At 41.9% G+C, this 24,134-nt stretch overlaps 1 protein-coding gene across 1 annotated transcript in view; it reads left to right on the top strand.

Moving 5' to 3' along the window:
- Nucleotides 1-23,102, top strand: part of glcci1 (glucocorticoid induced 1) — a 183,342-nt gene extending 160,240 nt beyond the window's left edge. The window contains exons 7-8 of the mRNA XM_033045825.1: nt 16,773-16,893; nt 20,833-23,102. Of these exons, the coding sequence (XP_032901716.1) occupies nt 16,773-16,893; nt 20,833-21,187 (476 nt within the window). The 3' untranslated portion in view covers nt 21,188-23,102. The remainder of the gene's footprint in view (nt 1-16,772; nt 16,894-20,832) is intronic.
- Nucleotides 23,103-24,134: the final 1,032 nt, after the last annotated feature.

Here is a 24,134-nt window from a genome sequence, read left to right as displayed (position 1 = left end):
CAAATACGAACCATGGGAACCGGGACCAAAGCGCGAGCCCGCTCGCGAAGGTCCGCCAACAACTGTGAGGTAAAAATCTCCTGGTCCGGAGGGACAGGCAAGAAATCCCCGGAAACCTGCAAAAGGGAGCCATAAACCAACTCGGCCGAGGAGGCTTTGAGGTCCTCCTTAGGCATTGTTCTGATGCCAAGGAGAACCCAATCAGGGCCGGTGAGTCGGGCTTTTAAAGCCGAATTAAGGTACCTATGGAACTGCTCAACCAACCCGTTGGACTCCGGGTGATAAGCGGTAGTCTGGTGCAGCTTCGCGGCGTACAGCTGCGCCATACCACACCACAATGAAGACATGAACTGGGCCCCCCTATCGGTGGTAATATGTGAGGAGACCCCAAAACGAGCGACCCAATGCGATACAATGGCCCTCGCGCATGCATCAACGGAGGTATCCGCCAACGGGATTGCCTCCGCCCACCTGGTAAACCTGTCTACGATAGTCAGTAAGTGGGTAGCCCCGCGCGAACAAGGCAAGGGACCTACCAGGTCGACATGGATGTGCAGAAAACTGCCGTCCGGGACGGCGAAATCCTGGACTGGCGGGTGCACATGTCTTTGCACTTTGGAGGTCTGGCATAGGATGCAGGAACGAGCCCATGCTGCGACCTGCTTCCTTAACCCGTGCCAGACGAACTTTGTCGTGACCAAGGCAGAGGTGGTGCGAATGGACAGGTGCGCTAGGCTGTGGATGGTGTCGAATATCCGACGCCGCCAAGCGACCGGAACAATAGGACGGGCTTTACCCGTGGAAATATCACAAAGGACTTGCACGACGGAGGCGCCACATGGCACTTCGACCAGCTTCAGTCCTGATTCAGCATTGCGATAAATCTCCATACCTGTTGGGCGGCTGCTAGCTCCTGGTAATCAATGCCAAGGCTAAACGCTGAAAATTCGGGCAGCGCTGGACTGAACAGTGCATCGGCCACAACATTCAGCTTCCCTGCCACATGCTGAATGTCAGACGTGAATTCGGAAATGTAGGGGAGATGCCATTGCTGTCGGGCAGACCAAGGGTCAGACACTTTGTCAAAGCGAATGTTAGCGGCTTGTGGTCGGTAAACGCGGCGAAAGCGCACCCTTCCAGGAAATAACGAAAATGGCGGGTTGCTAGGTAAAGTGCAAGGAGCTCCCTGTTGAAAGCGCTGTATTTCACTTCAGGGGCTCACAGTTGCCTGCTGAAGAATACCAGCGGCACCCAGCGATTACCTACACACTGCTCGAGGACGGGGCCTACCGCGACGTCTGAAGCGTCCACGGTGAGGGCCGTTTGGGTTGACGCCCTAGGGTGTTGCAGCATAGTGGCGTTGGCCAATGCGGTCTTTGCACCCTCGAACACCTTCTGTGCCTCCTTGGACCAGACCTGGTCCTTAGGCTTATCGGCCAGGCATTGAAACAATGGCCGCATAATGGCGGCTGCAGACGGGACGAATCAGTGGTAGAAGTTAACCATCCCGATAAACTCTTGCAGACCCTTGACCGATAGAGGCTTGGGAAAGCGATGGATAGCGTCGACTTTCTCGGGCAGTGGCTGCGCTCCGTGAGAGGTGATGCTATGACCTAAGAAAGAAATGGAGCGCAATCCGAACTGGCACTTCGCGGGGTTGATCACCAACCCGTGTTTGCGCAGCCGTTCGAAAAGTAGGCGGAGGTGCTTGACGTGCTCTGCCTGTGAGCTGCTGGCTACCAGGATATCATCCAGGTAGATGAAGATAAACGGCAAATCCCGGCCGACCTGATCCATTAGCCTTTGGAACGCCTGAGCAGCGTTCTTCAAGCCAAAAGGCATCCTGAGCCATTTCAAAAGGCCGAAAGGGGTAATGGTGGCCGTTCTAGGGACGTCGTCGGGGTGGATCGGGATTTGATTATACCCGCGGATAAGGTTGACCTTCGAGAAGATAGTCGCACCTTCCAGATGGGCCGAGAAATCCTGGATGTTCGGGACTGGATACCGATCAGCTGTAGTTACTGCGTTCAAATACCTGTAATCGCGCAAGGTCTCCAGCCCCCGGACGTTTTGGGCACCATGTGTAACGGGAAGCCCAAGGGCTATCCGACCGCCAGGCAATCCCCATGTCCTCCATAAGTTGGAACTCGTCTCGTGCAATGCACAGTTTATCGGGCGGGAGACTGCGCGCGCGGGGGTGTACCGGTGGTCCCTCGGTGGGAATGTGGTGGACCACGCCATGACGGGGCGCGTCCCCATCGAACCGGGGTGTGAGCAACCCCGGAAAGTCGGCGAGCAGGGCTGCGAAAGGTTGCTGGATCTCAGCTACCTCAACGAATTGCTGTAGGGGCATTGACGGGTTGCACTGCTTGGCGGGGCGTGGGTCCGACACAGGGAGCATGCGACCACCTCGCACATCGACTAACAGGGAGAACGCGCGCAAGAAATCGGCCCCCAGGATCGGTTGGGCGACGTCAGCAACGATAAACTTCCACGTGTACTGGTGCGAGTCGAAATCTAGATTTGCAATCCGCGATCCGTTGGGAAAAACCGTGCGAAAACAACAGCCCCTCCCGAGTCACGTGACCGCGGTTTCTGAACGCCGGGTTCGATATCTGCGTGCGCTAGCAGGCGCCGCAACATTATCTTTATTTCCACCAATTCAAAATACAGGAACTTGCTCTTAACATCACTGTATGAGTTTATCAGTTCAAGAAGTTGATTCAACAACAACCATGCAAGATCAGTAAGGAAGAACATTACATCAAGCCTTGTCTGTGATACCCGGATCCCATCTGTTATTAGCTTGTTATCTATTCTTCCCTTCGTTGGAAACCATGTGTTTAGTCATCTATTCCCTTAGCTTTCAAGTACCATAAATATTTTGTCTCTTTCCACTCCCTCTCTCTCCCTCATTCTTTGTCAAGCCCTCTGTCTTGCTGTCAGCATTTGGGAAGTTACTGTGAAACACTGTTACGTTTTCCACCTTTTGAGGTGTTTGTTAAATGCAAATAATGTCCTTAATACTGTTTCCAGAGCTGAAGCATTAAAATGTTCAATATGCCGATCTATCAGTGCATAAACACCGACTGTGAACTCTGAATGCATTTATTTTCAACCTGAGATGGATGGGCTTTAGTTACATTATTTGTTGGGAGTGTCAGGTTTGAAATGGACATAATTCCAAAGCATCTAAATGATTTTGATAGGGTATGTGCACGTTAGGAACAGTCTCTTCTAGCTCAGCTAGACTGAAGGAGAAAGTAATCAATACTGATGTGGGTTTTCATTGGATGCTATTTCCACTCAATTCCAAGCATGACTATTAAGACACCACATAATGAATGCTGCAGCAGTCACAATGGAGAGCTAAGTGCAATTGCAGATCACTAGAGGAGGGGGAGTTGGTGCATTAGTTTGTGCATTATCAAGTGATCTTTCTCCCCTGGCTGTCTATCGTTTCTGCTGATCAAACCAGATTCTGTAATGGGAATGGATCTGACCCAAAACGTCACCTTTCCATTGTGTCCAGCAAAGCTGCTTAACTTGCTGAGTTACTCCAGCATTTTGTGTCTTTCTTTGGTAAAGTAGCATCTGCAGTTCCATGTTTCTACAGAGGCTGTAACCATTTATCTTACTGAAATAATTTGCAAATTGTAATATGCAGAACAAAGTATGAAAACTACATCCAACCCTTTGATTTTTCACTGGCAAAACCCTTGTTGTTTTCCAATGCTGTGCAATTGAAATTGATTTTATTTTCAGGTGGTGAAAGCTCCAGAGATTTAAAACAATCCAGAGATTATCTTGATCACATTTCACTTTTATGGAAATGTGCTTGGTGTCATTGGAAATTACACTAGGCACTTCTCAGCCCACATTATCTTGGCATGATGAGATGATTTCTGTGATGGGTCTGCCGTGTAAAATTCCTGTTAGAGTTCTGGAGAGAACTTGGACCACGATGTTGTGCGATAGAGCATCTTTCATTATTTAACAATGGAGTGCTGTTTAGGCTTCTGATCAATTTAGTTACTTATCTCCGATTCTTTTCCTCTAATCCCCATTCCAATCCAACAACCCAAGGCACAGATTACCTCCATTGCTCTTCATTGACTCGGATCTTCATTGTGATTCCAAGTCTGATCCTTGTCTCCGGATCAATGGAACAGGCCACTAACAAACCACCTCGTCACAGGAACTCAGCTGCACTTCCTGCCCAACCCAACGTTCATGGCTCTGCTGCCTGTTGCCCAGCAACCCCTGACCATGGCACCAGACTGTTGCCCACTGCTACCCATGCCACAACCTAAGGCACAAGACTTTGCTACTCCCTTGCCTCTTTTTCTGATCCTTGACTACATCTCGGTGGCTGCAATTCCTCACCCCTCTTCCCTCCTTCCGCCTCTCCTGACAGACCTTCATAACACAAGGCTATCGTGTGCCTGATCTGCCACCCAGCCTTGAATCTCAGCTCAGACCAAACAACTGGGTGCCACTTGTTTGATTCCTGAAATCTACGCTGGATGTTTTGGTGGCGGGCACAATACCATGACATTTAGTTAACTGTCCCCTTCAGAAGTTTATACAGACATTTATACAAAATTAGAGAGGTGCTATTAAGGAGAATAACTGGAGCCACAGAGCCGTACAGCACAGAAGTAGTCTCTTGAAATACTGTGTCTATTCTGATCATCAATTACCTTTCTCTACTAATCGCATTTGCCAGCAATCTGTAGTTTATTATGTCCTAGTGATTCCAGTACTCATCCCGATGTTTCTTAAATGATTTATGAATGCCACTCCACCATTCTTTCAAACTCCAACCACCGGGTGCAAAATTCTGCCACATATCCCCCCCTAATCCTCTGGTTAATCCCATGCCGGCTGATCTTTGACACCTCTGCCATGGGGGAATCCCCTATCTCTGCCTCTCGTAGTGTTGTTCTTCTCTATCACTCTTTGCCTTCCTCTACTCTTGAGCAAATCAAGCCCTGCTTATCCAGCCTGTCCTCATAATTGAATTGATTCATCCTATCCTGGTGATGGTGAATCTCTTCTCTACTCTGAGCAGTACAATCGTGTCCTTCCTATAGTGTGGCAAATTAAACCGCACATAGAAAGTGAATCACAACGGCAGGGAAACAAATTTTTATTCAAGATTAAAGCGGGTATAATCTTGGCCATGTCTGTCAGTGAAATTAAATTGACATGTAAACATGGAAATGCAATGTAGGTCGCAATTATCCTGACGCTGTCAGTTATGTTACATGGAGCATGGTGATCGGCTGATCACAAATGCTCCCCTGCCCATCAGCTAGCAGAATTCAGATTTTTAAAATAAACTGTTTCCAAGGTGAGGTAAACAAATTCCAGGAAGTGTAGTGACATTAAAACGTACATCCAAAAATTTCAGCTACCTTTCTCACGATGCAGAGTTGGCCACAGCCAGACACCATCCAGATCTATCGTAAATTACACTCATTTCATCATCATCATTTTGAAGCTGGTCCATTTGCAGGTAATGCAACAGACTAAAAAGGTTGCATGTAGGTAGATTGATGTATTGATTGAGCTGCTGTTGCCTTATGGAACCCAGCATGTATGGTTCTATTTCATGGTAAACAACCAACTCAATATGTTGGTTTATTTCTCATGTCTACTTGCATAAAACATAGATTGAAACATCCATATAACTATACATGTTGCACATAGCTGCTGCCTCTGCTTCTCTATTCTTGTGTCTTGCTTCTCACTGATTTGGGTATGGTTCTGACTCGTGTAGACACTAAATGCTGGAGTAACTCAGTGGAACAGGCAGCATCTCTGGAGAGAAGGAATGGGCGCTGCTTTGGGTCGATACCCTGCAGACTTCAGAAAGCCCATTCCTTCTCTCCAGAGATGCTGCCTGTCCCGCTGAGTTACTCCAGCATTTTGTATCTACCTTTGATTTTAACCAGCAAATGCAGTTCTTTCCTACACGTTGTGACTCGTGTAGTTGCCCTTGGACACCTTCTGGATTAGCGCAGGGAAAGCTGTTTCATGTGATGGCAGGCCAATCGCCCAGCAGTGAGAGCCCTGTTCCTGTCAAATCGCTGTGGTAGTAGACTGCTGGTTTGTTTTCTGTTCTGTTCATTTGGCAACTGCAGGATTGCACTTTGAAAATAAAATCCCTGGCAAGCTTTTAATTGGTGGTGTAGTTAATATGAATTCTTCTTTCCCAGGGAACTAGAAAAGGAGGGAAGGGAAGATGCTAAACCGTGACTGAGCATTTGATGGAATAGGCTGGGTATCGATGGGGGGAAATGTCAGGAGATCGATGTTACAGCCTGCGATACTGCTGCACTGTTGGTAGCTGGACCAAAATACAGTCATTTGAACCATTTACAAATTTAAGCCATATTTATGTTGGCGCAGCAGTAGAGTCACTGCCTTACACTGCCAGAGACCAGGGTTCGATCCTGATTACGGGTGCTGTCTGTACTAAGTTTGAACGTTCCCCCCGTGACCTGCGTGTTACAGGTAATAACATGCGGCTGACAGTTGAAAATTACTTTCCATTTGATACACCCTACACCCGCACATGAAGCAGTAAATTGTCAGAGTCACTAATTAATCTATAGGTCCCAAAAAGGGCAATATTGTCAATACCATTACGAAGAACAGCATTGGTTCTTTGAGAGTTGTTACTGCGTGGAAAGACTTTTGCTTTATGGGCAGGGAGTTGCAAAATAGTGGCATTGCCAAGATGTCGCTTCTCTCTAAAGACGTTTATACAGGTTGAACGATTCTCCAACACCCACAGTTCCAGAGCCTTTCTGGATTATCTGTAACCAATAGAGGTCACGTGATGATGAAATGACAATATACCTCTGACCTGCTAACAACACCTCTCCCGTGTCTCTAAAGCATCATGGAGTGCCAGAAACTTTAAAAAAAACAAATATAAAATATAAACTGCATGTGAATTTTGTCCGGATTACAGAGGTGGGCTTGCCATCAGTTGCTGGAAAATCAGTGTTCAACCTGTAACTAAAAATAAAATTGATTTGTGTTAAGCATTTGTAAGTAAGTAAGTAAGTTTATTGGCCAAGTATTCACATACAAGGCATGTTGAGCTAAAATAATAACAATAAATGAGCAAATATCATTAAAAATTGACAGTAAATTTAAACGGTCATTAATAGATAGCTTTTTTAGTCACAATGCTTTGGTACAAAGCATAAATATTTTCTAGTGATGTAAACATTGTTGGAAAAATAAAACCTTTACACTAGTAATTTAAGAAAATACAGTTTTATAAATAGAGTATTTAGTGAGACATAATTTATTGTAAGACTATTTGGCCTCGAGTTTCTTTAATCAATAGTTTATATAATGGAACTATATATTTTTTCTCTTTGGGAAATACTGGAGAAAGACATAAAATACTTCCTTTACAAAGATCACATCAGTCTAGGTTTAAATTTTCAGGTGATAAAAAGCAAGGAATGAATACGAAATGGTTTAAAATGGAATGTGAACCCCAAATTCTGAGAATCTGTTCTGCTAGTGCCTGTGTTGGATATAGGACCAAATATACGTTCATGTTGGTGTGTTTACTGATGGGGATGGATACACTGTTCCTTAACTGGCTGTGCATGCATTAGTTTTGTTTGTCTTCCTGCCGTTTACAGTGAGGATGTGCATTTAGACATAAAGGTCATACGGTTGAGAAGTCATTACTCATTCCATCATCTAATTGCACAAAGTCTGGCATTATGTTTGATGGTGTTCTGAATTTTTCATCTATTGCAATGTAACAAATATGTAACTGAGTCTACATATATATATATTCACCAATGAGTTTTTCTGCATTTAGATTCTACTGTCAATTATCAAGTTGAAGTAGCAATGGATATGTGAGAAAGAGATGCTAGAAAATTTGTCAGGTCCATATGTCTTTTTATTCCAAGAAGGATTATCGTTGAAAAAAATGTAAATGTGGCTCCGTTCTGTCATGTGTATGTAGTATATTGAAGAGTTATTAATATATAATATGCTATTTTTTAACTTAAACTGAGTACTGTTATGAACTAACATATTGATGATGTCTATGATGAACTAATAAATCTGTTTAACACCATGAAACACAATACCTGTGCTGCTTTTGTTAAAATACATTAGATATCCTGGTCTTAATCCAATGTTACCCTTCCAGTATTTATGTTTAATGAAGTTTTAAATCTTATTCCTTGATGAATGGAAAGTTGTGAAAAGAACATCCGATACAAAATGTTGTATGCAAAAGTGGTAAAAAGCAAATCAGATAAATTGATTGTATAAAATGCATTGATGTTAAATATTTTAAATGATGTCTTAATTTTCTATGATTCACATTAGCAGTTATTGTATTTTTACAGCATTTTGTATTTGTATAGAGAAATTCAATGCCTTTTCCACTGCATTATTACATGAAAAATCATTATGTGAGGAATTATACAACCTTAAGTTTAAGTCGCATGTTTTCTGTGAGAATACTGTTTTTAAGAATGGAAGGCTTATTGCAATAACGAGTTGGATTTGATGATGTTTGAAGCTTATGAATTAACCTGGATTCTTTCATGCCATGTTCAGAGAAATGAAGGTTTGTTGCAACTAACAGAATTTTATTCTGAAGAAGGGTCTCGACCTGAAACATCCCCATTCCTTCTCTCCAGAGATGCTGCCTCACCCGCCGAGTTACACCAGCATTTTGTGTCTACCTTTAACAAAATTTTATGATGTTTTTGTGATCATAAAGACATAGAACAAGCAGAATTTTATGATCATAATGACCATCCCACATGTCATAAGGTAACATGTCAATAAGGGAGTAGAATTGTTATCAAATCAAGCAGTGCGTAAAATTATTTCCATGCCTTACTTTTTATACATTTTAAATGAATTTTGGAAGCATGTAACATTATGTCATCAAATGTAGACTGCCAGTTAATGAACAACTGCATTTTTCTATTGGTGTGTACCTATTTTCCTGCCTGATGCCATTCAGAGGGTCTAGACTGTGATTTCAACCCAATAACTTATTATTTACAGTTATGCCCCTGTCCCACTTAGGCAATTTTTTAGGCGACTACAGGCAATTAGGCTGTCGCCGGGTTGTCGCCTATATGATCTCCTCAGTCGGCCAAAGAATCGTAGCATTTTTTCTGGTCGCCACTGGATTTTGAAATGTTCCAAATTTTTTGGCGACAGTCAGCGTGGGTTTGTCATAGCTTGACTTCTCCTGACATAGGTGCTGTCGTAGGTTGTCGCCAGGATGACGTAGGTTGTCACAGGTGCTGACCAGTGAATTCCATTGGCGACTACCTATGTCAACCTACGTCCACCGGCGACTGAATTGTCTTATCTTGTTGTAGCTTGTCGCGGTGGACGTAGGTTGTCATAGGTGGACGTCCTGTGGGTCGCCGGTTGTCAGTAGCGTGCCGTAGCTTGACGTCAACAAGGAGGTAGGTTGTTGTAGACATTGTCGTAACGGGGTCTAGTCGCCAGTTTTTGGCGACCTGCTGAGACTATGACAGTCGCCGGCAGTAGCCAAAAAAATCGCCTAAGTGTGACAGGCCCATTACAAACCTTTATCACTCCTGCAGTCCTTTGCTTAGAATGTGTAAGAAAGAACTGCAGATGCTGGTTTAAATCGAACATAGACACAAAATGCTGGAGTAACTCAGCGGGACAGGCAGCATCTCTGGAGAGAAGGAATGGGTGACGTTCCGGGTCGAGACCTTTCTTCAGTATCGACCCGAAACGTCACCGATGTAGAGCAGTTGACACCTGGAACAGCAGATGCAATAGATGAGGTTGGAGGACATCTGACATCTAGAAACATAGAAAATAGATGCAGGAGGAGGCCATTCGGCCCTTCGAGCCAGCACCGCATTCAGTGTGATCATAGCTGATCGTCCCCAATCAATAACCCATGCCTGCCTTCTCCCCATATCCCTTGATTCCACTAGCACCGAGAGCTCTATCTAACTCTCTCTTAAATCCATCCAGTGTCTTGGCCTCCACTGCCCTCTGTGGCAGGGAATTACACAAATTCACAACTCTCTGGGTGAAAACGTTTTTTCTCACCTCAGGCTTCCCGTTTATTCTAAGACGATGGCCGCTGGCTCTGGACTCGCCCAACATTGGGAACATTTTTCCTGCATCTAGCTTGTCCAGTCCTTTTATAATTTTATATGTTTCTATAAGATAACCCCTCATCCTTCTAAACTCCAGTGAATACAAGCCTAGTCTTTTCAATCTTTCCTCATATGCCAGTCCCGCCATCCCAGGGATCAATCTCGTGAACCTACGCTGCACTGCCTCAATCACAAGGATGTCCTTCCTCAAATTAGGAGACCAAAACTGGACACAATACTCCAGATGTGGTCTCACCAGAGCACTATACAACTGCAGAAGCACCTCTTTACTCCTATTCTGAAATCCTCTTGTTATGAAGGCCAACATTCCATTAGCTTTCTTCACTGCCTGCTGTACCTGCACGCCAACTTTCAGTGACTGGTGTACAAGGACGTCCAGGTCTCGCTGCACCTCCTCCTTGCCTAACCTAACCCCATTGAGATAATAATCTGCCCCCTTGTTTTTGCCACCAAAGTGGATAACCCCACATTTATCTATATTATACTGCATCTGCCACGCATCTGCCCACTCACTCAACCTGTCCAGGTCACCCTGCAACCTCCTAACATCCTCTTCACAGTTCACACTGCCACCCAGCCTTGTGTCATCCGCAAACTTACTAGTGTTGCTCCTAATTCCCTCTTCCAAATCATTAATATATATGGTAAACAGTTGCGGCCCCAACACCGAGCCTTGCGGCACTCCACTCGTCACTGCCTGCCATTCTGAAAAGGACCAGTTCACTCCTACTCTTTACTCCCTCCCGTTTCTAGACCTCGCCATCTCCATCGCAGGTAACGGACTACTGACCGACAACTACTACAAACCCACTGACTCCCATGGCTATCTGGACTACACTTCTTCCCACCTTGCTTCCTGTAAGGACTCTATCCCCTACTCCCAATTCGACCCGAAATGTTGCCTATTCCTTCGCTCCATAGAGGCTGCTTCACCCGCTGAGTTTCTCCAGCAATTTACTCTACCAGCTTTTTGTGTCTATCTTTACTTTGATTAACCTTTGATTCAACACTCCCAAATTGTTGCTCTGATCCAATATTTCTCTCTGAAGTTTTCATGCAAGATGTGTTGGAAGCAGCACACCCAAGTAGACAAGCCACATCATGAAATCTATTCTCTGGAATCCTCCCACTTAAACTTGTGAAAATAAAGACTACTGTGCAATGGGAAAAGCACTTAAAATGTTATTTGTCTTCATCATCACCAAATATTCAATCTTTCCTGTACTTTCTTAAACTTTGATGTTCATTAACTTTTATTTTTTCACTATCCTGTGCTGAATTTCTACTGTACTTTGGGAGGCAAACCGGTGTGAGCTGGTGTCATATCTGTTGTGATGAGCCTGCAAAATAATACGGCCGCACTCACACGAAGCGCACCTTGGATCGCCTGACATTGATTCAATCATTACAGAATGAACAAAGCTTTCAGATTATGCTGAAGGTTTCTTTCTTTTGTTTTACAAAAGCCGTGCAAAATATGTGCCCTGTGTCCATTGGCAGAACATTTTAAATGTTTCCATGGAGAGTTATGCTTTATCACTTCTGCTTCCTGGTGTAAAGAGAGACAAAAATAATTTCATCGTAAGTTACATAAACAGTCACTATTTGCCAGAACTGCAATCAGCTCATTTCTGGATTGGAATAAAAGGAGTTCTATCAAGCAACACAGACAATGAGTCTGTTTAAACCACCACCTTATTGAACAAAGGGAGAGGAGGGAGAGAGTTGCGGCGGGTGGGGGTGGGGAGGGGGGTAATGGGGATGTGGGAGGGAGGGGGGGGAGAGAGGTGGGGGGGGGGGGGGCAGATAGTGGGGCCGGGGGGGGGGCAGGGAGGGAAGGAGTGGTGCAGGGAGGGGGGAAGTGGGGGCGGGAGGGGGGAAGAGTGGGGGAGGGAGGGGGGTGTGGGGGCAGGGCGAAGGTGGGGGGGGGATTGGGGGCAAAGGCCTCCGTGTAGATTGAAACCTTTGCTGACCTGACATCCTCCCTTATATGTTCCTTAGATTCAAATAATCCAGTGCTTTTTCCAGAACCTGCTTTAGAAACATTCAGCAACACATTTCCAATCTTCCCCTTCCTCAATGAAGCGTCTAATTATCTTATGTCAGTGTGTGATGATTTGAAATAAATTATTTTTGCTTTATTTCTAATTTTAGGAGTAGGTGTAAAAGGAATCTGATTGTAGTTTTGTATTTCACAGCTGTGGTACATCATGACTCCATCAATGTTGTCAGTGATTATGTGATAATTGGATGTAAATTGCAGCCACCTAGACTGATATTTACTTTCATATCGTGCTGTTTCTTCCTAACAGTGTGCCTTTTGTAAGCAGTACGATCTGCACCAGTCTTCAGGTCCAGGATTTGTTGATAAAGTTTCAGTATTGATGTTTACAAAGGAATGAATGTTGCACGTCATTGCAAATTGAGGCTGACTGAAGAAAGGCCTCGATCCTTCTTTCCAGACATGCTGCCTCTCCCGCTGAGTTACTCCAGCATTTGGTGCTTTATCTTCGGTTTAAATCAGCATCTGCAGTTCCTTCCTACACATATGAATGTAGATTTGCTTTGATTGCATACTGGTAGACCATGAATGAATGAATGAATAAATGGTTTATTGCGGTCATACATTAAAAAGAACAAAACTATACAATCTGTGTGAATATGAACCAACACAGTATCCATTTCACACAACGTTCACATAATCAATGACCGAAAAAGGAATAGGCTGAAGCCACAAAGCTTATTTTTGCCTATCCTATACCATCTGATGAAGGTATTCATATAATGCTTTTTGTGGATAATTCCAGAATTTTGATGCATGATACATGCCCAGACCAGGTTTATTATTGTCACGTGAACCGAGGTGCAGTGCAGCATATTTTTGCATGTTATTCAATCAGCTCAGATAATACCATACATATGTACAATCACGTCAAACAAGTACAATAGGTAAAGCAAATGAAAACAAACAAACAAACAATAATAGTGCAAACAGCAATAGTTCCAGAGACAATAGGGTATGTGACTATCTTGGAGGAAAACCCAAGATGTTCACAGGTGCCTACTGTCCTTGTCCACCCGGATGATAAAAAGGTTGTGGATTTGGGAGGTGTTGGCAGAGTAGCCACAGTGTGTCTTGTAGCTGGGGTATATTGCAGTCATGGTGGGCTGGAGAGTGAGGGAGTGCATTTTTGTATGAGGAATGGGTGGTGGTCACACGGGCAGCTTTACTGGATGGCGTCAATCATCCTGACCGGCATCAGAGCAGCTGTTATCCAGGCAAGTGCAGAGTATTTCATCGTACTCTTGATTTGTGCCATGTAAATGACGAAAAGCCATTGGGGAATTAGAAGCGGAGTCTCTAGCTGCTTTGACCCAGCCCCTGACCTTCTCTTGGGAAGGGCTGATGAATTTCGTTGTTACTCTGATCAAGGTCATTCATTCAACTGTGCATGCAGGATCCCTCCCCAAGTGTAGCCCACTGGGCCAAATGTTTATGAATTTGAATTTTTAACTTCTTACCCTCGTTTTCAAATATCCTTATGGGTTCACTTTCACCACCATATCCTTCACCAGCACCACGGTCCTACAAGATCTCTGTACTCCTCCAGTTTTGATCACGTGTGCGTCCACAGTCTCCATTTCAGCAACTGTGTGTCTCTGCCTTCCGCTGCTTTATGTCCAAGCTCAAAGTCTCCTCGCTAAAAATTCTGCATTGTGACCTGTTCACAACAATGAGGTTGTGTTTGGAAATGTATTTCCTTCCATTGACTCATTTTCCTGAGCAGTTACTATTAATGTCCTGAGGTATGCAATCCATGTTCCCAGTCACTTTTGAGGGAAATGGTGGTGAACGTTTTAATTGATTGCACAAACTAAATCTAAATTATTGAAATAAAAACCTGTTCAATATTGATGCAGTTTTATGTTGATTGTAACCTTAATGCTGACACTGCATTAAAATGGATTTATAGCTAACCCTTTAAATTGCTTCAAAGAGTTATGATGGTCTTTGTAATTGTTTACACTCTTAGTCTGGAGCCAAGCCAAGACGAGCTCTGATTTGAAGATTACTACAAAGCAAGTCTGGTGCTCAATCTGTAACCTTGCCTTTGCATTACAGGATCGGTACCGCATCCTTCTACAGGAGGAATGTTACTGTTTTAATTCCAGTCAATGGAAGAAATATTTATTATTCTCCCCCAAAATACTTTTAGCTATTTTGAACATAATTAGTCCATGGATTATAATGTCCTTTTAATTTTACTTACATTTAACGATCATAGAGGGCGCTTTCTTCCTTGTTATGAAAATGGGGCTAGAATTGAGTATAGGGAAAATTAATAGGGGGAAATGGTAGCCAGTATGGATTCGATGGGCCAAACTGGTTGGTTGTCTTCTACTTAAAGAAGTATGGGAGCATTGTGGTTCATTTGTACTGTTCTGATTTTCAGTTAACTTTCTTTTGTATTTCAAGAACGACACAGCATAGCCGCAAGTAGGGCTGACAACTCTGGTGACTGGGTTGATACAGTGCTGTCTGGGTGGAGTTTGCATGTTATTCCTGTGACCCTGGTGTTTCCCCCATGGTGCTCTAGTTTCTTCCTGCCTCCCAAAGGCAAGTGTGTTGGAAGGTTTAATTTCCCATAAGGAGGTGAATGCTGGAATCTGGGGGGATTTGATAGGAATGTGGGAATATTTTAAAAATGGGATTGTTGTAAATGTGTGTTTGATGGTTTGCTTCAAGTCTGTGGTGCATGATTGACTCTATCTCAACTCTCCTCTTAAGATGAAACAATTTTTAGTGCCTGATATTGAATAATTTTTCATTCTGGGTTACATGGTTAAACTGGGTGCCAAATTTTAAATGGTTTGATTAATAAATAAAAAATCTGCTTCCTATACCTGTAACTGAAGACGTGATAGTGCATGAAGTGTCAGAAAGCAACCAAAACTGGCAGCATTCTGGGGATTTCTGACAGAATGTGGTTAAGTCAGCATCTGTGGAGGAAATGGGCTGATGACATTTTGCGTCGGGACTCTTCTTCAGACTGAAAAATGGTACAGATGCAAAACATTGCTTGTCAATTCCCTCCATAGATGCTGCCTGACCTGCTGAGTTCCTCCAGCACTGTTTTTTGCTCAAGATTCCAGCATTTGCAGTTTCTTTTGTTTCCATAATTGACAGCATATTTTAGTTGGCCAAACTTAATAAACATCTATTTAAGTGCAATTTCACTTTTTCTTATAGATGTTTTTTCATTTCAAATGCTGTTTAGGACTAAAGCTTGTATTGGGGAAATATTCTGGAGACTAGAGCCAAATATGGCTGAAACACTGGAAAGATGTATAGATCAACAGCATATATTTATATAATGCCTTTAATGTGGTAAATGGTTCCAAAAGCAAGCAAAGATTGCACAGAAATTGGTCCAGACTCTGCTCAAGGAGGACATGAATGAACATTTTAAATAAAATAATAATTATTTCTACAGTTGAATTGAGGAAGGAGAGAGCTTCTAAGCGTCCCATTACGAGTAGTTCCAGTTTTGCGATTTTACTGATTCACACAGCGTTAAATATTCATTGCCTCATCTGGATTTTGAAATGAGCATAAGCAGCCTGATTATCAGGAGTAATGCAGTGAAGAAAGAGATGTTATTGATTTGTGTGCTTGCAATGAAAGTGACTGCAGATGAGACTGCAACAGTGCGGGAGCTTTGCACACAGATCTCGTGCAGGTTGGAAAGGTCATAGACTCTCCTACAGTTAGCGGAAAAATGACGTCCAAGGCATGTGCGCTCCAGTTGCCTCAATGATGCATATTATATTTTGTACAGTTAGTTTTCAGTCTCTTTCTTACATTGCCGTGCAGTCATTCGTGTTGAAAGAGGCATTTATGTATTAGTCTTCACAGCCGCAGTATTGAAACAGGATGTTTAGTATGAAAACACATTGAAGTCTCTTTTTTGAGATATAATGAAATAATTTTAATTTTTCAAAGTAAATATTTTAGAGGATTACATGTTGACTACATTTGTTGGCAGACAGTTATTATTACTATTAATACTTTGTCCAACTCATAAGGATTTTTGGTTGCATTTATGCATTTTTATTTGCTTGAAAAAAATCTATTAAGACAAAACTATGTTGCTATCCTTTTTATAAAGACAGAATTAATTATCTTTTTGATGCACCTTAGGTTTCTTCATGCAGGCCTTTATGCACCAAGCAGATTTAATGGCCTTATGTTTGTGCTACTCATCAGCATTTAAATTTTACACAACATTTAGTGACTGCTTATTCTAACTTTCTGCAATTTATTTCAATTGGAGGTTGCTCTAAATGATTGTGATAATCTTGCTTAAACACAGTTTTATGCTTCATTAGCTGCCTTTTAATTCAACTTGTTCAGAGCAGATATCTTGTGCAAAAGCAATTGGTTTGATAACACTACTTTTGAAGAAAAAAAACCCATAATTTAGTGATTGAACACTTATGAACTTTGTTTCAGATTTCTCCTAGTTGAACCAATTTCTTACTTTACATTCCGAGATCCTTCAGTAATCTCTTCCCTTGCATTTACAGACAGTGGGAGTAATTCACCGCTCCCCAAATATGCTTCTTCACCTAAACCAAACAACAGCTATATGTTCAAACGAGAACCCCCAGAGGGATGTGAAAAAGTGAAGGTCTTTGAAGAAATGGCGTAAGTGTTTTTGAATAATTTTTTTAAATATTAGCAACTCTTTAGAATTGACTGAAATGCACATTAAATAGATGAATAAATAAATGGATTAAGTACCATAGCATCTTTGTTGTTTGGATTCTGTATTTAGATGTTAGCACTGGAGGATCACTTTAGAATGTATTTTATGCACGATGATGGCACATTTAGATGCGTGTGGAAACACATCCTCTTGTGCCAAGGGAGAGAACTTCAATCCTAATGAGAGACTGTGCATCTTCACATTAAAACAAGCTGCTGCAGTAGTCCAATTAAAAATAACACACACGGTTTTGCTCAATGTGAATTACTTGAAACACGAGGTTGGTAAATAATATGCAACCTCCAGAAAAAATAAGTGTTTTTAATCTTAACAACTAGGTTTAACTTGAGTTCGATACTATCAAAGATCGTTTTGTTTAGAGTCACTTAGTATCAATGTCTAAATAAAAAAACTAATAGATTTTATGAACATTTACTGAGTGGCAGGAAAGGGATCTGCATGGGGAAGGCCACAGATCCTGGAGACCAAGAGGTCCTGACATATTTGCAGCCCACCATTGGTTTATTTTTGCTGCTTATAATTCCCCTACTCCCAACCCCTGCCAGCAGCCAGCCAGATGGAAAGAAGTTAAAAACATTTAAGAGGTTTAGACAGGAACAAGGTTAGGAAAGGTTCAGGGGGGCAGAGGCAAATGGGCCAAGCGCAGGAAGGTATGTTGGTTGGCATGGATGGGTTTTTACTAACTCTAAATTATGCCAAATGAGCAGAGCTCTGGCCAGTGGGTATCTGAAGAAAATTCTGTGCAAATCCAAATGCTAGAAAATTTTAAATGTGTTATCCCTTAAACATTGCCTTCTGCAAGTATGCTTTTAACAAAGTCTTGCTGGAGTTAGGATTATAAAGTGAACGGATTGATAGTAGACAAAGATTGAACTATTCAAATAGCAAATCTGCAGATTAATTTATTGAATTGGAAAATCACAATTAGGAGAACACCTAGATCTGACTGAGATAGAGCAGAAGTGAGCTCCCATCTGCCCACTCCCAAGAATGTGGCCACGTGTGTTAAATTAAATTTAGTCCAAGGCACATTAAACAAAAATACAGTTATTTTGTATTCATTTGGTTTGCGTTATTGGTTAAAACTGCTTAATTATTTGCCGTTTTCTTCGGTGAGATTAGCATACCGAGAATATATTGCTCAGGCGAACTTGACATGCATGTGATTCAATGCTTGTCGAGCCAATTATCACAAATGGCTGAAGACATTTATTAGGCACGATTAAATCTAATCCTATTATTATGTTTCTGCATCTTTTACAAGGTGTACAATTTAAGTTCCAGATTTATTGCAATAGTTCCTCCTTTATTGAACTTAAATTCCTCTTTAATAGTATCACTGATTGTGATGTCTTTGAGATCTGCTACTGTTTTAGCTTTAGCTTTTACCTCTGAATATCAATAGGAAGGAAGTGTGACATTGTTTGAATATATGCAAATGACAACTGTAATTCAGTATTTTATTCTCTCATGTGATTAAGGTGCAGTTGGTTAAATGGAATTGTGGGGTCCGCAAACTATTCGATTTGCCAGAGGTGTTGATTCTTTGAAATAAAATGGTCTTACATGTACAGATCTACCACCGATTCTCCAGCACCTCTGGTTCCAGAGCATTGCTGTATTATCCATTTTACCAGACCAACAGAGGTCACGGCGTTGAGAGGCCGAGATACCGGAAGTTGGCTATGGGGACGGATCTGCCGGCTCCGACTGGGCCGGAGTTCCATAAGCCGGCCGCAGGGGGCAAATTCAATCTGCTGATCAGCACAGAAGTCCCAATGAGGTCGAGGTAGACCGCCTCACCCAGCCTAGGTGATGCATTTTTGGGGGAACTTCCAGGGAGGGGGAGGGTGGGGGTTTCAAGTGCGCTCTTGTCTGTATTAAAGGAGGTGCCAGAACACCAGTTGCTGGAAGACTGGTGGTGGACCAGTACATACAATGAAATGCAAGGATGATAGTAACAGAAACTGATCAAGGAATAGTGATGTATGGTTAACTACAGCCCATTCATTGTAAGTGGGATATACCATGCGAGATATCATGCCAAATATCTGCAGGAGTCTGAAATGCCTGGAGATGCGTGCTCAAAAGGCTGTGAACTGGTTAGATGTGGAGGTCAAAGTGTGAAAACAAGTTCTGAGATCCTGGATGCAGTGTTGCCAGAAGCTGAATGAGTGCACGTGAGTGGTTATCTCAAAAGAATATTGACCTCACAGATAAGTTCACCATGTGCCTATCACTTCTGAATTTATGAACATAAGTTATCCACCAACAATTTCTGCTTATGCGCAATATTCCAGAGCACCATTGTGTCCCAACAGACCCCAGACCCACAACACGCAACTCGCTCACACTGTTCAGCTGGCTTGGCTACATCACCCCGCACCCATGGCATGACCGTCACTGACACAGTTTCCATCGGTTGCAGGGGAAGATGGCAGGAGATAATTGGAGAGTTCAAGCCTGCCTGCATGTCCTTCCTCTCTCCTGACTGGGAGTAATAGCTATATCCCACTATTGGGACAATAGAATAGAATAGAATAGAATAGAATAGAATCTTTAATGAGTGAGGTTGAATCCATCAAAAAAGCCGTTGACCTCATCCTCTGAGGGATTATCTTCCTAACCAGCGTTCAGCTCATTCTTTTTACAAGCTGTGAATGATTCCAGCATCCACCTTTTCCTCCTCGCCTCACCAGCCTAGCCATGCGGCTGTTCTCCGCTCACGTATTTGAGAAATGGAACCAGGCCAGGTGGTAAAAGACGAGTGAAAATGCACACCATCACTCAGTCTGGTCATGGCTGCTGGATCAGTCCAGATGCTCTGGATAATGGTAGAACTAGAGTGAATGTCCACAAGAAGGCAATGGAGGCCAATTCACTGGATGTTTTTAAGAAAGAGTGAGATATAGCTCTTCGGGCTAACGGAATCACGGGATATGGGGGAAAAGCAGGAACGGGGTAATGATTTTGGATTATCAGCATGATCATATTGAATGGCTGTGCTGACTCGAAGGGTCGAATGGCCTACTCCTGCACCTATTTTGATGTTTCTTTGTAATTGCTGTTGACAGTCTCTAGCCCACAGTGACTGCTGCTGCCAGTGGCCACATGATGCAGTCTACAGCCAGATCGGCCTCCTTCCAGACCAGAGCGAAAACCCTTGCAGTTTTGGTCTTCCCTGGAGTGCAAGGGAGGTTACTGATGCACTTTTGTCAAATCAGCAGTATAGTAACTCTGCTCTTCGCTAGTATTTAAATGTGTACAGTTTTCCTTTGGTAAATCACAGCTGCTGATAAAATAAAAATTAAAGACAAATTAATTTCCAGGACCTCCAGAACTTTTGAAATGTAAATCTAATGAGTGTTATGCAATTCCAGCAGTGTCGGCTTAGATTAAAAATTACAACGCTAAAAGTGTTTGCCATTTATTAACATTTCCTGGTTCTGAAATATTTTTACTGCATTTAAAAAATCAAAATGCTTTCAACTTTAAATTATATTATTTCAAAGTCAAAATAATTTAAACATCTTGATTTCTACTTTGTAAAAGCTTGAATTGCCAACGAAACTGTTTCCGTGAATAATGTTTTCTTGAAATTCTTTCTCGCTAATATTCTTCCTCATTTTAACTGAATTTATCCATTTGGCGTTCTTTGATTCTGCCAAGTCTTACCAATACCCAGAACTTTGAAGCTTTGAAACCATTGTGGAGACACACTTTTGCTAAGCTACTGTTTCCACTCTCAAAGCTGTTTCTCCTCTTGAATATTATAAACAGCAGTGGGCTAGATTCTGGGGTACTAAAAAGGGCATGTCTCCTTCATTGAGTTCATTAATAACTTTGCTTTCTACTAGGTCTCGTCCTCCCAGCTCCGTCCCTTTGTTTTCCTGTCCTGACAGAAACAAAGTGAACTTCATCCCGAAAGGGACAGCCTTCTTTCCTGTGAGTATTGTCAGCCGACCTCTGTTTTCCACCTCTGACCTGATGCTGAAGAATTCATCAATCTCTGGCTTCAGTCCTAGCATAGTCTCCAGCACTGTGATTGCTGAGCAGTTCTCAACTCAGGTCTCGCTCTCACCTTTGTTGGATGACACCAGCACAATGGACTCTGAGGCCTTGGTGCAACAGCCCTCACGCCAGCAGCAGCAGCAGCTCCACGAGCCTCAACCCGAAGAACTCTCCTCTGCTCAGAGCTTTGTGATAATCTAGACGCCTCTCCTCCCCATCTCCCCCCCCCCCCCCCCCCCCCGAGGTGGAGCAGGCCTCTGCCCTTGTGAAGGGGTAGTCTATATATTCAATTGTCTGCATGGAGTATCACCTGCATTCTGAACAAAGGTTCGTAGAATTTTAGCATATCTTATACTGTTCTTGGCAGGGATAGAATTCCTCTTTTAGGGAATGTTTGTGAAAAGCAGTGATGCTTGCAAAACACATGCTTTCATGTCAGTGGTTTAAATGCAGACTATGCATAAACATGGTACATTTGGATGGATTAGTACTGTTGTCCTGTATTCTGTTCCATCTTCTACAGTAAGAATAAGCTCTATATATTAAAGAAAATGCCTGTCTAAAAGATAGTAAAAATAGATGTTGTGTTGCGTTATATCCAATGGAGAAAAAAAATATTATGTTTACAAACAATCCAGGTTGTTTAAGTTAATAAATTCTTGTAACACATACAATGCAAAAAAGAAAAATGGCCACAACAGTTGCACAGTGCCCACCCAATGGCCTAGCTTCAGGTACTTCAGTTGAAGTCTAAACTCAGGTAATTTGGAATGTATATCCGCATAGGATTTTAATGAATTTGTGGCTGAACAAGCTAAGGAGGAGTTTAGGGTAAGCATCACTCTTGCCTTTCCTTTTTTGTACATTAACCTTTCCTCATTACATTCCACTTACTTTAAGTCGAAGTGCATTCTGATCCGGGGTAGACCTGGATGAGGTGAATATTAAAGAACCAGCATTACTGTGATGTCTGACATCACTTGTTTTAGTGGATGTTCGGTCGATAATTGCATAAACCATTGTTTTGAAAAGTATCAGCGTTTTGTATAACATTTCAGAATTTACGAAAATAAAGTTTCAGGTGTTGAAGACTGTTAAGCTGTTAAAAATACAGCAAAGTGTTGAATATTGGGCTGTATCTAAGAAACATTCCATGTTGTGAAGAGATCTCAATGATCAAATGTTTAAGTCACATAACCGGGTTCTTCAGGTTCTTGTGTTAGAAATGTTCCCTTTTCTATGTGTGAAGTTTGGAATTGGCAGATACACAAAGCAAAAATGCTATTACAAAGATGACGCAAAATTAATGTTTAGTTTCTCATCTTGACCCGACCTTTTAGGTTAAACCCCTTGTTTGCACAATTTCCTGTGACTACTGTTAGGTAGCTTTTCCTTTTTATAGATTATTTTAAAACAGTGGTAATTTAGCTAGTGTTTATTTAAAGAGAACGTACTTTGGTACAAGAATGTGCTGGACCAAGGTTCAGCATAGTAGATTATCTTTTTAGTATTCAATTAAATTAATGACTCCTATTATTTGAAAAGTGTTACACTGGAACCAATGAAGAAAACAAGAACCTGGGACTCGGCATTCAACTCCAGAAATAAAAGTTGCGCCCAATATTAGATATTACCACTAAGTTGGTACAAATGATGAACTGAATATCTGTGAGAGAGCTGGGGAACACTGTGTCCAAAACCCTTTTTAACTTATTTCTTTCTTCACCTGAGAAACTAGATATTAATTTTAATCAAACACTGTTGCAAATCTGTTCTGATTATGATCTTTATAGAGGTTTTGAACCAATTTGGTTGAAATTAGCTGAACTTAAAAAAAAAAAATGTAAATCAAAAACATTTATTGGTCTGTGTCTTACATCCAGATGTAGAAATTTTGTTTGTCAAGTGCATTGTTTAAAAACTTGCTTGAAATTTTGTACATAGTTTTGCTGTTATTTCTAGCCACTGTGCTAAACAGTATTTATGAGTTGCCACGCAATGTTACTTTAAATAACACGTTGTGTGGCTTTTGTTTTGTATTTTTTCAGTATATAGTTCTTGTCTTATTTAAAGTTATAGCAAAGAGCATGAATAAAAACTGACAATTTTCTAATAACATTTGTTTTAAAATTCATTGTTAACTCAAGATGTTCACAGGTATAAGGCCTCAGATGACAATTAACACGGACAAATGTTTTAAATTACCACACTGTTCCAAATGCATGTGAAAGTTCCTGTTCTCCTTCTCATTTCCCTAAACCGATTCACATGATTCCATTGATGCTATTTTTCCTAGTCCGGCATCTATTCTACAAACACTTCCTGCAGAGTATATATGTCTCTTCAGATAATTATTGAACAAAAGACTCTATGTTCTACCTTTTAGCAATTTGTACCTGAATGTGATCCAATTGGTTTTCAACAGACTGTAATTGTAGTGCATTGCTTGTAGTCATTTACTAAGATCAGGTCATTGCCATCGCCTCAGGACAGATTTGTACATTATTATACATGAGTGTGATTGCCATATTAGAGGAAAATTGAATTAGGTGAAATTTACTTTATATAACTGATTATTGTGATTATTTAAAATAATTCTGGATGGTTTTCAAGAGCTTCATAAACTAAAATGGGCACAGATTGCTAAAAGTTAAAGGACAAAACTAAAGGGTTTCGATGATATTGATGCAAGTTGACGGGAAAATAGAAGAGCCAACTTCTTAATCCCTTCATTTCAGTACTGCTGCATTGGGAATGTTGGTGGATGAGATGCTTGATGATAACATTCTTGGGTCCTCCATCACTGTACTAGGCCGTTAATCAGGATTCCTGGTGTCCATCACATGCACCCATGGAACCTTTTGTGGGGAAAATGGGTGCAAATTGGAATGGTGTCAAAACTCTCTTTTCGTATATATGGGATTTAATCATACATTAAACAAATGTAATTCCAGAGGTACGTGCATTAAAACACAGCCTTCATGCTGGTTCTTATCCAATGTGCTGGTTCTTATCCAGTGCACCAGTAATGATCCCTTCCCCTTACAATTTGGTGAGTTCTAACATATTTTGTGTTCAGAATTTGATGGAATTTGCAAGTTAAATTTGTTGTGAGTCTGAAACCCATCATTATTTCAAATCTTTGATT

Source organism: Amblyraja radiata, chromosome 2 (assembly GCF_010909765.2).
Source record: "Amblyraja radiata isolate CabotCenter1 chromosome 2, sAmbRad1.1.pri, whole genome shotgun sequence".
NCBI classification, from domain to species: domain Eukaryota; kingdom Metazoa; phylum Chordata; class Chondrichthyes; order Rajiformes; family Rajidae; genus Amblyraja; species Amblyraja radiata.
The sequence above is the reverse complement of the archived record's forward strand: the minus strand, read 5'-3'. Positions and strand labels throughout refer to the sequence as shown.